At 40.6% G+C, this 16,288-nt stretch overlaps 1 protein-coding gene across 8 annotated transcripts in view; it reads left to right on the top strand.

The window, feature by feature from the left end:
* Positions 1-16,288, top strand: part of ERCC6 (ERCC excision repair 6, chromatin remodeling factor) — an 82,154-nt gene that overhangs the window by 17,184 nt on the left and 48,682 nt on the right. For 5 of the 8 annotated variants that reach the window (XR_004436806.1, XM_033210009.1, XM_033210008.1 and 2 more), the window contains 2 exons: positions 4,891-6,342; positions 15,908-16,036. The exons of 1 other annotated variant lie outside the window; for it this stretch is intronic. Coding sequence is in view for 6 of the 7 variants with exons in the window: in XM_033210009.1 (XP_033065900.1) it covers positions 4,891-6,342; positions 15,908-16,036 (1,581 nt within the window). In the remaining variant the exon portion in view is untranslated. Of the gene's footprint in view, positions 1-4,890; positions 6,896-15,907; positions 16,037-16,288 lie in introns of those variants that run through there. 2 more of the 8 variants (XM_033210012.1, XM_033210015.1) reach the window with 2 other exon arrangements.

Genomic DNA, 16,288 nt, shown 5'->3' with positions numbered 1-16,288 from the left:
AGTGAGAGTGGGTGACTTCTGGATATCTCATCCTCCTTATTCTCTCAGCGTGAGAGCCATCGGCCTTTCACTGGCACTAGGTTCACCCTAACTAGGTACCTTTATTTTAGCTGGTACTAGGAATTTCCCGTCAAGCCCTTTCCATAGCTTCTTTATGGAACTGAGCAGTCGCACCTTGGATCCTGCTTTCCTTCATTTGGCTCAAACCATCAGCTCAGTCTTTGAAATTTTAACCATTTTTCAAACTGTGTATTCCCCGTTCCCACATGTTTCTCCTGCCTCCTCCTCTACACTGAACTGTATCTCGAGGCCAGCTCCTCAGTGGGTTCCCTGGTTTTCATACCATTTCATATCATACAGGATGGATGAGCCACTGCTTAGAAGTAAATGTTCTGTCAGTTCTATGGTCAATGATAATACAGGTCTTATAAAACATACATTATTTTTTCATTTTAATTTTGTGTTACCACAGTTTCCATTTGCTATTGGCTGTTGGTTGTGAGGTCTACTGCTTTCTTAAAATATACTATTGCTTTGCACATTGTGGGCCTGGGAGCTCCAGGTGCCAAATAAATATTTAATAGGACTAACACACCTTCAGTGTTTGAGTGATATGAGTTCCTGGTGAGCATCTACATGCTACTTACCTAGTCCAGGCTGTGCAGCCAAGACAGCCCTGGGTGGCCCAGAAGACCAAACATTTCATATGAACCTTTCCCCTTCCCCCTTCAGGGTGATAAAGATCAGGGCACTTGTCCTTGTTACCTCCATGTTGTTGATTCACTTGCCAGTTGACATATTCGAGGTCAGCCCACATAGCTTTATCTTTGCTTTCATGTCAGGAATGCATGTCTGCATCCTTGGACTGGCTTCAAGGGTTTCTGGCAAAAAATTTGCAGTCTGTTGATGGACTTGGGCACAAATAGAACCTAACCAAGTGTGAAGGGAATAATGAATTCAGATTGAGATATTTGGGAGAGACTATGGAGGAAGTTCATCCAGTGTAGGGCCTCGTCTTGTTGGGTAGCTCAGATATATTAATATGGCCCTTATCCCAATTAACAACGTTACACATTTGCCCCTAAACTCCAGGTGCATCATTGAGAAGGGAAGGAATTTGCTTCGCTTTGGAGGCACATGATTTCCTCAGGGTTCTCATTTGGATTGCCTTGGAGGTTGGTGTGATGCCACAATATGCAGAGAGGCTGAGGACAGGGAGGCTGGGTGGGCTTCACTCTCCAGCCAGCTCTGTTTTCTGGGGAGTGGTAGTCTATTCAGGGGGCTCTGAGGCCCTTTTTGGGTGGGCTGGGAAAGAGCGTGCAGTTCCTTAGTGATGTCTATCATACGCACAGTGGGGAACTAGCAACATTCATGCTAGGTAGTTGCCAACCTTGCCACAGGAAACAAATGTCACTGACTCCTGCCTCTTTTTCCAGCAGTGGTCAGCGCTGCTTGGTCAGGCTGTGGGCATAGATGGGTTGCATCCTGAGTGAGAAGATGCACTTCCAGATATGTTTTTGTCTCTTCTTGCTGCCAGGACTAGGGTTAGCATTTATTATTTGACTTAAACGCATTCCCCCAAGCTCTTACTCTGTTTTCATCTGCCAGCGGTTATTATTTAAGTTGTTGCCCTCACAGACTACTTTCTTGGCAATAAGCACAGACTAGAGCAAAGCTTCCTCACCCACAGACTGATTATGCAGTGTCACTGGGAGCCCTCAACATTGGAGATGCTGACTCAGGAAGTCTAGCGTGGGGTCACCGGGCAGGACTTTTAAAAAATGTTCCCAGGTGGCTCTGATCACTGTCAGGTTTGGGATCTAGGGATGGAAATAAGTCAATCTTACATATTTCTTCTTTTTGGGGCTGCAGCTTTTGGCTAATGCAGTTTGTATATCAGTTTCTCAAAAATCCTCTTTTATGTGCCCTGCACAGTTGTATGTACACAGGGGAGGGCCTGGCAGGGAGCCTTCGCTAAATGCTATATGTCATAGATCATCTGGTTCTTGTGGGGTGTGTGTATCAGAATCACATGGGAAACACTTTCAGTGGGTAGGGGCCTGGGCTCAACCTGGGGAGTCCGAGGCAGCAGGTGCGGGGCAGGAGGAGCTGGGCACTGCACTTGTGCTTTGGCTGAGCTCCTGCTGACTCTGAGGGGAGCTTGGTGACATTCTTCATGGTCCACAGGCCCTTGTTCAGAAATAACTGTATTCTCATTTAGGAGAGCTTTGAGGCAGTTGGAAAGCATTGTTGGTAAGGATGTTGAGGCTTGAGAATGTAATGCTTTTTTCTCTACTTTGGGCCACACTCAGCAAATAATTGCCTCTGGGATATATCCCCAACCTGTGCCCACCCCGATCAGGGAAACACAGTCGGGAGTTCAGAAATGGACTCTTCAGTAGGCGGTGCCTGAGTCTCCTCAGATGACCTGGTGCATTGGGCTAAGCTGCTCAACGCACAGCCTGAAGTGGATTTGAGTTGGTTCCTCTGAATGGTTTGAAGGCTCCCTCACCGCCTTTCAGCACTTCTGATGAGTCCCTGTTTTTTATTGTAAAAGTATGATGATAATAAGATGAAAAAATGACCTCTATTTTTTATGTTTTTATTTTCTACATGTCATTCCAGTCTTTGGTTCTGTGAATACACATGTTTACATGGTTATAATCATGGCCCCTCAGTTAATTGGTTTGCCCACAGTCTTACTGTGAAGTAGAGCTGAGATTTTAAGTTGGCTGGGCCCTCTACATACTTGTGTTTCCTTCCCTTTGTGGGATTGAGTAGAAGGTGCAATATTTAGGTATGACCACAGGGTGGTGCCAAGAATCAACACATAGCTGCCCCCACCTCCATTGGACTGGAAACCAAACCAAAAACCTAAGCCTGTGATCTGGGAATTGGATGAGGATATGGGGAGATGGCTCAGGAGTATGGAAGACCTGGCAAGTATGGTGTGGATGGGGATCGAATTTACTTCATGGTCTCATGTAACCTGAATCTGTAGTCTTGATGTCTGTTGATATAATTGGTTTTTAATACAGTTTTGATCCTAAAGGTTTTTCTCGTGCCCTATTTTTTACCTTTTTTGTATGAGTAACTTTGAGATGTAAAGGGCTGATAAAGATTCCATTGATTATGTAAATCTTACAGAATGTCTTCTAATAGTCTGTGAGACGTAATCTTCTGTGAAGATAATACTCTTCATTGTCCTTCCCCTGAGCACTGGGCCTCTGTGGCCAGGGCCCCATTGGATCCTGGCTTGGGAGGGTTGGGTTGTGCACATCCACTGTTCTGAGGAGGGAGCTCTCAGCATTTCAGATGCTGAGGGGTCAAGCCAAGTAGGATGACTGTTACGAAGAGAGTCTTGTGGATTTGGAACGTTGAGGCCTTGAGGGCCTGAGCAAGGGTGGCATTAAGTGGGGTTGGGGGCGGGGACAGGGGTGGTGCACAAGAACAATGATGGCTGACATGTTTGAATGCGTACCTCTTAGTGGTTCCTGTGGTTCTTCTTGTTACATAGGTTAATTTGTTTAATCCTTACAGCTACCCGGGAGATAGGACTTTGAGCCCAGAGAGATGAAGTCATTTGCTCAAGGTAGCAGTCAGTGGAAGGGCTTGAGAAGGAGAAGGGGTCCGAAGGTGGTTTGGGACACATGAGAGTGATCTCACAGCTTGGTTTGCTGCAGCAGACTCGGACAAGCATTGCTTCAGTGCCTGGTTTCTCCCTCCATTTGATGGGGGCCAACTCCACCCCATTGTCCCATTCCTATCCTGAAATGCTTCTAAAGGCAGTGCCCTGAGAACCACCACCCTCCCAGCCTGTTTCCATTTTATTGTCTTCCAAGAAGCTCTTCTGTCTAGCACCTGTTTGCACTGGGATTGTCCTGTCTGTCCTTAATTTGGATCCTGGTTTGTACCCAATGAGGATTTAGCAATTTTAGGCTGTGCTTCAGCAAAGGCCAACTGACAATATGGAGGTTGACTTGATCGTGCCTTTTTTTGAAGCCCAAATTAAGGAGAAAAAACAAAACTCTCCCAAAATCTGAGTTTAGTAAAAGTTTAAGATTTTACCCAGAAACCTAAATATCATGATTTTAAGAATGTTCTTAACTTCTCTGAGAGGTCATTTTTCTCAAGAAATAAGCCTGGCCGGGCACAATGGCTCATACCAGTAAACCCATCACTTTTGGAGGCTAAGGCAGGAGGATTGCTTGAGCTCAAGAGTTCGAGACCAGCCTGAGCAACATGGTGAAACCCCACCTCTACAAAAAGTAGAAAAAGTTACCTGGGTGTGGTGGTGTGCGCCTGTAGTCCCAGCTACCCACAAGACTGAGGCGGGTGGATCACTTGAGCCTGGGAGGAAAAAAAAAGAAAGAAAGAAAGGTGCCTATGTTCTTTTTTTTTTTTTTTTAGGAATCTGTAAGTTGAAAGAAAAAGTTACACTCTTAAAACCTATTTATGCCTAGTGTTCCATTATTGGAATGCTAAGAGTGTGGGAGTTACTTATACCCTACTGCTCAGTGTCATTGCCAAGGTCTGATTTTTCACACATGTCTACCTCCTGAGGGTGCATGTTATCACGTGGTACACAGAGTTAGTTACTGCTACAGATACTGGCATGCTGGGAGCTTGTCAAAAGTGATGTGAGTTTTCAGAAACATTTTTGAGAAAGTATCCAAAGACAGGTACATATAACTTTATTGCACTACATCCTGTACTAGTAATTTTTAAAAAATAACTTCTCTATTAGTTATGCTATTGTGCGGTAAAAAGAAAATACAGAAAGTATTATTGTTGCATTAGTTATGGGTTTGGCATTTTTCATGTTCCATTTTTGGAACACTAGGCAAAACCACTACCACTAGGACTAATAATACCTTTTTTCCGTTTTAGTCCCAAGATGCCTCGAACACTAAGTTTACATGAAATAACTGACCTTTTAGAGACAGATGACAGCATAGAAGCAAGTGCTATAGTGATACAACCACCTGAAAATGCTACAGCACCTGTTTCTGATGAGGAATCAGGAGATGAAGAAGGTGGAACAATAAATAATCTGCCAGGTTCTTTGTTGCACACAGCTGCGTATCTTATTCAAGATGGCTCTGATGCTGAGTCTGACTCAGATGATCCCTCATACGCACCTAAAGATGACTCTCCTGACGAAGTTCCATCTACGTCTACTGTGCAGCAACCTCCACCATCAAGGAGGAGGAAAATGACAAAAATTGTTTGCAAATGGAAAAAAGCCGACCTAACTGTACAACCTGTAGCAGGTAGAGTTACAGCACCACCAAACGATTTCTTCACCGAAATGAGAACTCCCACAGAAATTCTTGAACTTTTTCTTGATGACGAGGTCATTGAACTCATTGTCAAGTACTCCAACTTATATGCTCACAGTAAAGGTGTACATCTTGGCTTGACTAGCTCTGAATTCAAATGTTTTCTGGGAATTATTTTTCTGAGTGGTTATGTTTCAGTTCCTAGAAGGCGTATGTTTTGGGAACAAAGAACAGATGTGCATAATGTACTGGTTAGTGCTGCCATGAGACGTGACCGATTTGAAACTATATTTTCTAATTTGCATGTTGCTGACAATACAAATTTGGATCCAGTGGACAAATTTTCCAAATTGCGACCTCTCATAAGCAAACTCAATGAGAGATGCATGAAATTTGTTCCAAATGAAACATATTTCAGCTTTGATGAATTCATGGTTCCTTATTTTGGTCGTCATGGGTGCAAACAGTTTATTCGGGGAAAGCCCATTCGGTTTGGCTATAAGTTTTGGTGTGGTGCCACCTGTCTGGGCTACATTTGCTGGTTTCAGCCATATCAGGGTAAAAACCCAAATACCAAACATGAGGAATATGGTGTTGGTGCGTCACTTGTCCTTCAGTTTAGTGAGGCACTTACAGAGGCACACCCTGGACAATACCATTTTGTATTCAATAACTTTTTCACCAGTATTGCACTTCTTGATAAGCTCAGTTCAATGGGACATCAGGCAACAGGTACAGTGAGAAAGGATCACATTGACAAAGTTCCATTGGAATCAGATGTAGCTTTAAAGAAAAAAGAAAGAGGCACATTTGATTATCGAATTGATGGCAAAGGCAATATTGTCTGCAGATGGAATGATAACAGTGTTGTCACTGTTGCCTCATCTGGTGCTGGTATCCATCCCCTGTGTCTTGTCAGTCGTTATTCCCAGAAATTGAAAAAGAAGATCCAAGTGCAGCAGCCAAACATCATTAAAGTGTATAACCAATTCATGGGAGGCGTAGACAGAGCTGATGAAAACATTGATAAGTATCGGGCCTCAATCCGTGGAAAGAAATGGTATTCAAGCCCTCTTTTGTTCTGTTTCGAATTGGTCTTACAAAATGCTTGGCAATTGCATAAAACATATGATGAGAAACCAGTGGATTTTCTGGAGTTTCGTCGACGTGTGGTGTGCCATTATCTGGAGACCCATGGTCATCCTCCAGAACCTGGCCAAAAAGGAAGACCTCAGAAGCGTAACATTGACTCCCGTTATGATGGCATAAATCATGTGATAGTCAAACAGGGAAAGCAAACGCGGTGTGCTGAATGTCATAAGAACACCACTTTTCGATGTGAAAAATGTGGTGTTGCCTTACATGTGAAGTGTTCCATTGAATATCACACTGAATAGCAGGTGTCACCACCTCCTGAGACAAGAAACATAATTTTATACATTATGTACAGTGGTTTTGCCTAGTGTTCCAATTTTGGAACGTCACATAACAATGGAACATAATAAATTTTTTTATCTTCAAATTTTTGTTCCTTGAATTTTTCTAGGTAACATATGAATTTAATGCAAAAAATCAAAAAATTGTAGCCTTAGACATAAATGGGTTAAAGATGTTTTCTTAGAGAGCACATTGGCTTCTTTTAAATAACAAAGCTGAGACACAAATGAAGACTAATTTTGCTTCCTGCTCTGCACACCTTTCATTTTTGGCTCTGGGCATAATTGTCTGCATCAGTCTTAATTTACTCCATGAGATCTGCACTCCTAACTGAGGGTATTTCATCTGCTCAGATGTGCCAATTAAGTTTACCCAGATAGACCATAAAAAGGCAGATAAGAAAAGTAAAACACCAAGTATCTCAATTTAGCAAATTAGACTAATCTGTAAGGGATTCTTAGCTGTCTGAAATAGAAAGCCTATCATACTGCAGAATGCAAACTATATTAAATACCCAGCTTGGTGCCTGAGTATATTTTTAAAAATCAAATTGTACTCATTGTGCCTCTGTTGTTGGATTTCTTAAATGGATATTGCAATAGGTAGAGAATGATCCTGAGGTTGAAATGTCACTCTATTAAGAATGATTTAACTGTGTGATACACAGCTTTTTCCTTACAGACAGTGCAGATTTAAACTGCTCTGTGTACAGTGACCCTTGCAACATAAAAATATTACAGAAGAGCAATAAGATATGTTTTGAAATTTGAGCACCACGATAGGTGACTTCCTTGAAGTTGTGGAGACAGCATGTTTGTTTTATTAGTATGATCTTGGGCTACTAATATTTGACAATTCCCATTAATATGTGTATTTTGTCCTTTTTGTGTGTTGGTATGGGCAGTTGTGTACATTGATTTGTTTAGTATAAAATGTATATTACATGATTGTTCAGCCTAGATTATATATAGTTCGAAGAAGTGCTAAACTGATTTTACTGTTACTTGGAAGAGTTTGCAGGGGTGTAGTGAAAAGTGAGTTTTGACTTACCTTGCACAGTATTAAGGTGGGGAAGGAATCATGTTATTGTACAAAAATGAAGGCAGTCTTTCCCTTCTTTAAACCTTAGTCCTGATATTTTTTTAAGACAACATATGGTTTGAAGTTTTAGAATTTGGTTTGTTCTTGTGCAATTGCTTTCGTTCTGTGGCAGTTAAAGAGGACCCTTCCTCTGGCACTGTGAGAAAAGGAGTGGTACTAGGGAGTTTGGAAAATACTCTTTGAAGACAGTATTATGTAACAGATAGAAATATAGACTCTAGAACCTGATTATCTGGGTTTGAATCTTTTCTTTAACTCATTGGTAATCTTGGACAGCTTCCTTTCTTTCTCCCTGTCTGCTTTAACTGTTAAAAAAAAAAAAAAGAGAGAGAGAGAGAGAATAACAATAACAATAGTATTGATATGGTTTGGCTTTCTGTCCCCACCCAAATCTCATCTTGAATTGTAATCCCCATGTGTCAAGGGAGGAACCTGATGGGAAGTGACTGGATAATGGGGGCAGTTTCCCCCATGCTGTTTTCACGACAGTTAGTTTTTATGAGAGCTTGTGGTTTTAAAAGTGGGAGTTTTTCCTGTGCTTGCACTCACTTCTTCCTGCCACCTTGTGAAGAAGGTGCCCTTCACCTTCCACCATGATTATAAGTTTCCTGAGGCCTCCCCAGCCATGCCGAACTGTGCTCGGGTATTTCTTTATAGCAGTGTGGAAATGGACTCACACATACAGTATCTTCCTTATTAGGTTGTAAAGATTAAATGAATTAATAAATGTGAAATACTTAAAATAGTGCCCAGTGCCCAGTATCACTATCAGTCATAATTACTATCTGTTTTCTGACCCAATTAAAAAATATGTACATATGTGTATATGTGTAATCTCAAAACAAAACTTGTCCAGAGCTAGCTGACTTTCCTTAAGGAGGCAGTATATAGCATACGAGTTAGACACCACGGGCCATGGAGTGAGTGCCAGAGCCTTGCCGGATAGCTCTGAGGTCTTGTGTTGTCCACTCACAAGATGGGGTAAGATGGGGATCACAGCAGTACCTTCTTCATGGGTGATGATATGTGTAAGATATTTGGCATACATCAGGCACTCAGTAAATATTAGCTATTCTTGTTACACGCCCACTAGCTAAAAGTTATGACAGAGATTCCACCAAGGCAGTAAGATGCTTGAAATGAGGGTCTGTGAGAACCATGAAGGAGGGTATATAAATACTGATATGAAAATGTGTCCTTTCACGAGTAAAGGCAGTTTAACAATTGATACCACAGGTTGACATCCCTAGTCTGAAAATCCAAAATCTGAAAATGTTTTAGCAACCTGATGCCACAAGTGGAAAATTCCATATTTGACCTCATATGTTGGGTCTCAGTCAAAACACAGTCAAAACTTTGTTTCATGCACAAAATATTGTATAATATTACCTTCAATCTGTGTGTATAAGTTATGAAACATAATGAATGAATATGAAACATAAATGAATTCATGTTTAGTCTTGGGTACCATCCCAACATATCTCATTGTGTATACACACAAATATTCCAAAATCCAAAACACTTCTTGTCCCAAGCATTTTGGATAAGGACTGTTCAACCTAACATAGGCATAGCAAAATCATTAAGTGTTACAAACTTTGTTTTATTGATGTTATGCTTTTGGTACCTTTTATACATTTTTAAAAATAAGCTTAAGGCCCACTTAATGATAAAATATCTATAAAAATATAAGTACGGTATCAACATTGGGAAGAAATATAATTATTTCTCCTTTGAACACACTAGGGGGCACTAGACATCTGTCTAGGGGACAAACCGTGCAACATGCCCCTTGGTTCTAAGTGTAGTTAGGTCAAGATTGTGATGTGGTTTCTCACAGTTGTATTCTGAGGTAGATGTACCAGATCCTTCTCTTGTACCTCTTCTGTGTCTTCTCTTTTGGCTTGATTTCCAGCCTCCTTGCTGTCCTGGATGATAGGATGTCCTGACTGGAATGTCCTGCCGATCTTGACTGACCAGTATGGAGTGAACTAGCATGACAGTCTTCTATGCTTGGGGGTTGAACTGAGCTGCTGCTGGCCTAAGATTGCAATAGGTGTTTTGACATTTGCTATTTTTTATTCCCATTTAACCTGCAATTAATTAAAATTTCTCAGTCTTTTTGTGTAATCTGCCAACTGTTACAGCATCTGAAATTTATGTAGTCAAAAGTATAATGTGCATGCATTATTTCATTTAGTCCTCATAAAAAGTCATTATTTGGCTCATTTTGTGGTGGAGGAGGCAGATTCAATAACGTTACATTATGTTTTCTACAGTTCAGGCCTCCCCTTACTAGTTAAAGGCCTGTAATGCACCTATTTTGCCTACGTTTAGTTTTCACTTATCTGTGATTATCTTAAATCTGTGTCTGTTGCTGGGTTCTCTAGTGGCTACCACTGGAGCCCGACAGGGGCTTTAGGAGTTAGAAAATGCCTTGATGGGTCGGAAATGTTGGCTAACGCCTGCAATCCTAGCACTTTGGAAGGCAAGGCAGGCAGATCACTTGAGGTCAGTTTGAGACCAGCTTGGCCGACATGGCAAAACCCCATCTACACCAAAAAATACAAAAATCAGCTGGACATGGTGGTGCACGCCTGTAGTCCTAGCTACTCTGGAGGCTGAGGCACAAGGATTGCTTGAATCTGGAAAGTGGAAGTTGCAGTGAGCTGAGATCGCGCCACTGCCCTCCAGCTGAGGTGACAGAGTGAGATTTTGTCTCAAAAAAAGAAAAAGAAAAAAATAAGATGAACAACACACTTACTTTGTTTTATTTGGGTGCAGCTGTGACTTTTACATGTATATATTAAAGAAACAAATGAAAGTAGGAACATCAAAAATACTATTTCCTTCCTAATAATGTAAATACAGTTTAAGGCTAGACTTTTTTCCTGTCATAAGAATTCTTTCATAAGAAGGTGCTTCTTTTGCCCAGCCTTTCCCACCTGGTCCTGGGGAAGCTTGGGACCAAACTCAGGGCTCCTGGTTCTTCCTGTCAGCTGGCGTGCAGAAACCAGGCTCCTTACCGTCACCTGCTGGTGATGAACCCAAAAAATGGAGCTCAGACTTATATCACACAATTTTTTATTTATTTACCTTTTTATTGTTCAAAATAATGAGCTTTCCTTCTCCTTATCTCTTTTTTTTTTGTTATAAGATTCTAAATTAAGAACTTCTCTGATGTTGCAGCCACCCTCATTATGGTTCATTTTTTTGTAGTGAACCTTAACCATTTTTATCCAGTGGACAGAGCTAGGAGCAGTGCTTTAAAGTCATATGGGTAGAAGGAGTAGGAAATGCAGCAAGAGGTAGGCTCTAAATGAGATAGAACAGAAAGTCTCCAGAACCCATTTCTGGATGACCCCTTTTGACCATTTTCAAGCCATGCTTCTCTGTCTGTGTCTTCCTTTTCCCTAACCCAATTATGAACTTCATTCATTCATTCAGCACTTACTGCCTGCCATGAGGAGGCATTATACCAGTCTCTAGTGCTATAAAAATGTCTAAGACAGTGTCTGTCCCCAGGTGGCTTCCAGTCCAGTGGAGGACACTGGTATGGATTTCACAGTATGCTACACTTGATGGGCACTGTAGTAGAGATCCCAGGTGTGTTCAAGATGTCACGGGATTGGGAGGGCCCTTAGAAGACAGGACGCCTAAGTCTGGCTGGTCATGGGAGGTTTCTATGAGTGGAGGTGCTGCGTGAGTGAGGGTATGAAAGGTCTGCTGAATGTGTGGATATGTGTGTTAGGGGAAGGATTTGGGGACAGTACAGGAATGCAGGTGCACAGAGATAAGGAGGCTGCATACATGGTATGGCACAGTGGTAGCTAGCTGTGTCTTTCCACTTACTTACTTTGAACATCCTCAGAATGCTGAAAATTCTTCTAAAATAAATTAAATGACAGTAACTAGCTTTCAGGGTTCCATTGACAAGGTACCCTAATAGGTCACAACTGGAGGAAGCATTGTTCCTAGTATTGTTCAACTGGTTGTGCTGGGTCTGAGTTGCTTCTGACAGATGATTATTGCAGTCTCAGCCCCAGGCCTCACAGCCTGGGCCAGATTCTCATTCCTGCATGAATGTAGGGAAACCAGGGAGTGTTTTCTCTGTCTGCATCTGACTGGAATTTTAGGTTTATGTTTGTTCCCAGCTTCTCTTGTAATTGGCTGCCAGTGGAGTTGACAGCAGGCTGAATCTGGCAGTTGTGTGAGGAGCTAGAAACACAGCCAGTGAACACCATGCCCACCACTTCGTTTTATGTGGCTGCAGCTGTGACTATTACGTGTGTGGATTTTTTAAAATGAGAGAATGGAGAACATGAAAAAGTTATTTGTTTTCTAAAAGGGTAAATATTGGACTATTTACTGCTCCCTTCTGCTTTTTCTCAGTTAACTGGTCTACTTATTGAAATAACAGAATTTAGACATTTTGAGGTCATTTCTAATTTTTAAGATTTCAGCTTACTTGGCGCAGATCTTAATTCTTACGCAATTTTAAGTCAATCTGTATCTATTTTTGTTACTATCACGTAAAGGACTGCCATACTTAATGGCGGTTTTACAAATTTGTGACAGAATTTTTAACTTAAGATATTCCAACAGGTACCATCTGAAGAGTAGGTGTCTTTGCTCCTATGGTGAACACATTATTCATAATAATTTACTGAGCATCCATTTGATGAGCTATCACAGTTTCTGTTCAGGTATACATGTTCAGATAGTTCTGTTAAACAGAGTACATTGCAATATGCACATTGTATTGGGCCACATATGTAACCTGTTTTCTCTTCTTTCAGTGAACATAATAATAGTATCTGCTGCAGGGTTGTCGTGAGGATTTCAGAAAATGTGTGTGGTTATATATAATACTATATCAGTTTATTAAGCACTTCCTAATCTAGGTTCTGTGCTAAGGTGCTTTATATGCGACACCTTATTTAATCCTTCCCAGAACCCAGTGAAGTAGGTGCTGCTGTTCTCCCCATCTCACAGTGGAGGAAACTTAGATGCTGACGAAGTTAAGTTACTTGCTGAGGGTTCATGAGCTAGTAAATGGCACCAGGATTTGACTACAGCCAGTCTGAGCTCAGACTTTTGTGCCTGGGCCTGCACTTCTGCATATGTCAAACCCAGTGTGTTCGTATACAGAATCCTTTACATCTGCTGGCCAGACAGACTGCTCAGCCTGCCAGACTACAGGACAGGCTGGTTAGACATGTTAAAGAGAGCACCTTAAAGTCTCTTGGCAGCATCTGGGATGGGGAAGGCATGTTTCTGTGTATGTGCAGATGAACTTGGTTCTCCCCCTTTCCCTAGTGCGCTGTGGTATACTTGTCGGCCCCACCTTCAGCTGTGCTGCTTCAGTGGACCCTTATCAGATGGTCAGGTCTATTTTGGCTATAAGTCACATGAGGAAGTATTGCTTATGTAACAGAAGAATCTCTTCGCCTCTCTGTATGCGTGTGGTTTTATAACCATGGTATTTTCTGTCTTTGATATGTGTATAATTCTACTGGGGCGATTTGTCTTCACAATGATACAAATACTTGTAGGCAATAATGATTTTCCCCACCACTTTTAGTCATCCTTTAGCCAAACTGAATAAATGTTTGGCCCTTTTCATCTTTATGAAGCGGAAGGCACTAGAATACAATCGTTTCTGTAGTGGCTTATGTGGTTTCCTAGGTGCTGAGTTCTGTGGTGACAAGATGCCTATATATTTTGGGGGGGGGGGGGGAGGAAGCTGAATCTTGTCGATGCAGAGTGATGTGGTGGGAAATTTAACAGCCACAAAGATCGACTGGCTAAGTCTAAGGAAATGGTCATCATATATCAATGAAGTTTAAAAAGTGATACCCTGTATGTAAAATATTTAATGACCTTATTGTGCCAGACTTCTAAAGGCAATATATTCTGGTGTTTTTATTTCTCCTTCTGTAAAATTATCTTGGAGAAATTGCAAAGTGAAGTATGTTTAAGTGGCTGTGATTCTTCCAAGGTTTATGTTATCCACAAGTTTACTAAATACAAGTATCCTTTGTTATGCAGAAGTTTGGCTCTGAGTTCATAGTTTTGATACTGAGGACTCTCTCATTATGTAAACTGCTCGATTGCTGAATTACAGAGTGAGTAGCAAGAATTCAGATATGTGTATCAGGAAAGTATATCTGTTCAGTTTCTAAGTTTTGATAGTAAGGGATACCTATATGCCAGGGCTTCTTGGCTTTGACATTATTGACATTTGAGACTTGATAACTTTTTACTGGGGGATTTGGGGGCTGTCCTGTGTGCTGTAGGATGTTTAGCAGCATACCTGGACTCACGTGCAAGATGCCAGTAGTAGTATATCCTCCCGACTCCTTCCACAGTTGTAACAACCAAGAATATCTCCAGGCATTGTCAGATTACCCCAGGGTGGGGTTGAAGGGACAGAATTGCTCTCTGTCAAGAACGGTTGTTGTACACCATTGCATTTAACTAAATTTGTAAATAACATGAAACCCAGAAGACTCACAACCACCTAGAGATACTTCATTTTGTCCATTGCACGGTGATAATTTTTAAGGAAAAAAAATACCAGTGGAGAAGACGAGATTGCCTTTAGAAGTTAAGCACAAAAAGGACATTAAGTTTTTATATAAAGAGTATCACTTATTAAACTATTGTCAGATGATAGCTATTTCCTTGACTTGGCCATGTACTGCCTCTTCCATTTGCTGTTCTTCTCTGGAAATGACCAACAGTACTTCATTGATCTTATTTATAGGTCCTTTACTACCGTGCAGTGCAATTTCAGATCACCAGTTCTTATTGATCACAAGTAAATTTTAGCTAGCCCTTCCTTTTGTTACCTTGAAGAGTTGAAATTTTCAACAAGGCAAGGGTTTATCAGAGGATGTGCTTTAAGGCCCACCAGCAGCTACTCAGATACTAGTATTGGGCTCTGTGCTGGTTTTGTAATGGACAACACACCATACCTCTGGCCAGGCAGCATGTGTAGTATTATCCTTTCATTTTCCCTTGCCTTGCCTCAGACATTCTCTCTTACTCTTGCATAGTCAGTGGCAGATAAATGCTGTATATGTGTTGCTGCTCTTACTTCCTGTGAGTTTTTTTTTATTATAGTTTGAAAGCATTTCTCTGTATTATTGTTTTATTCCATTTCCACCATTTTGTGAAATTCAGAGCATCAGTTGCACCATGCCAAATGAAAAAAGTCATCTTTTTATTTTGAAAGTGAATAGAATTTGAGGCTTTTTTTTTCCCCACTCATGACAACTAGGGTCCATTATAGTTATATAAATGCAAAATTAGTCTTGTTAAATGGGTGCACCTTCTCCATAACCTTGGTGTGTTGCTAAGACTTTCAGATATTTAGATGAAATATATTTCCTTGTGAAATATAAGTGTTCGCCTTATTTTATATCTGTTCGCCTTATTTTATATCTGAAAGTATATTACTAAATTTGTAACTTAGATTTTATTCAGTGAACACATATTTTTGAGTGGTAGCACTATCAGTGCTTATATATTGCTGATGCCTCTTCCCCCAGTTAAGTAATCAGTAATGTGAACCTGATTCAGTGATTTTTGACCCAAATTTTGCTTTATATTTAAGATACTTTGTTGTTTTATGCTGTGATTATCATATCTTTAGCACAGAAACAGTAATTATAAATAAAATCTATTTTTTGTTACATAGTATTGCTGTTGTGAAGACACTCAATTATATGGAAATTTTTACTGAATCTTTTCTAGAACTAATTTCATGTATTACGAACTAGCAGAGAAATTTTCCCTTAGGGTATGCCAGAAGAGGAGAAAGTAGTTTTGATAATGAAAAGAGACCTTAAAGAAGTATTTCTAGAGCAGCTGTAATAATTTACATAAGAAATGAATTGAGATGGCTGGAGAGAAGAATTGTTTTTCCTTTTTGAATATCCATGTTTTGGGTAATAATGGCAGCATTAACCTAAGAGACCATTCTAATTTGCCTGTTTTTTCTTGTACATTATCAGGAGCTATCTTTTTAAATCTATCTTGTGATCAAAATAATGGAAATACGGTTTTTATTTTTATGGTAGGAGATGGAATAAACTGAGACTGCAGGACAAAGAGAAACGTCTGAAGCTGGAGGACGATTCTGAGGAAAGCGATGCTGAATTTGACGAAGGTTTTAAAGTGCCAGGTTTTCTGTTCAAAAAGCTTTTTAAGTATGTACCATGTGTTCTTTCCTTTCTATTTGCTGTCAAGCCATTATGTACAAATTAACGTTTTAGGAATTACATAGTAGTTACCTGTGGGCCCTGAAGGTACTTGCAGCAATTTATTGCAAAAACAGATACTGTCAAATGAAATTATAGCCACGTGCTGTTCATTAAAATTGGATGATAATAAATTGACTAAAGTGTACATTGGGTATGTTTGTAAACTGATGAATCTATATGGACCTGTCTCAGCAGACT

Source organism: Trachypithecus francoisi, unplaced genomic scaffold (assembly GCF_009764315.1).
Source record: "Trachypithecus francoisi isolate TF-2019V2 unplaced genomic scaffold, Tfra_2.0 Lachesis_group9, whole genome shotgun sequence".
Lineage (NCBI taxonomy): Eukaryota > Metazoa > Chordata > Mammalia > Primates > Cercopithecidae > Trachypithecus > Trachypithecus francoisi.
This window is presented reverse-complemented; position numbering and strand designations above follow the sequence as displayed.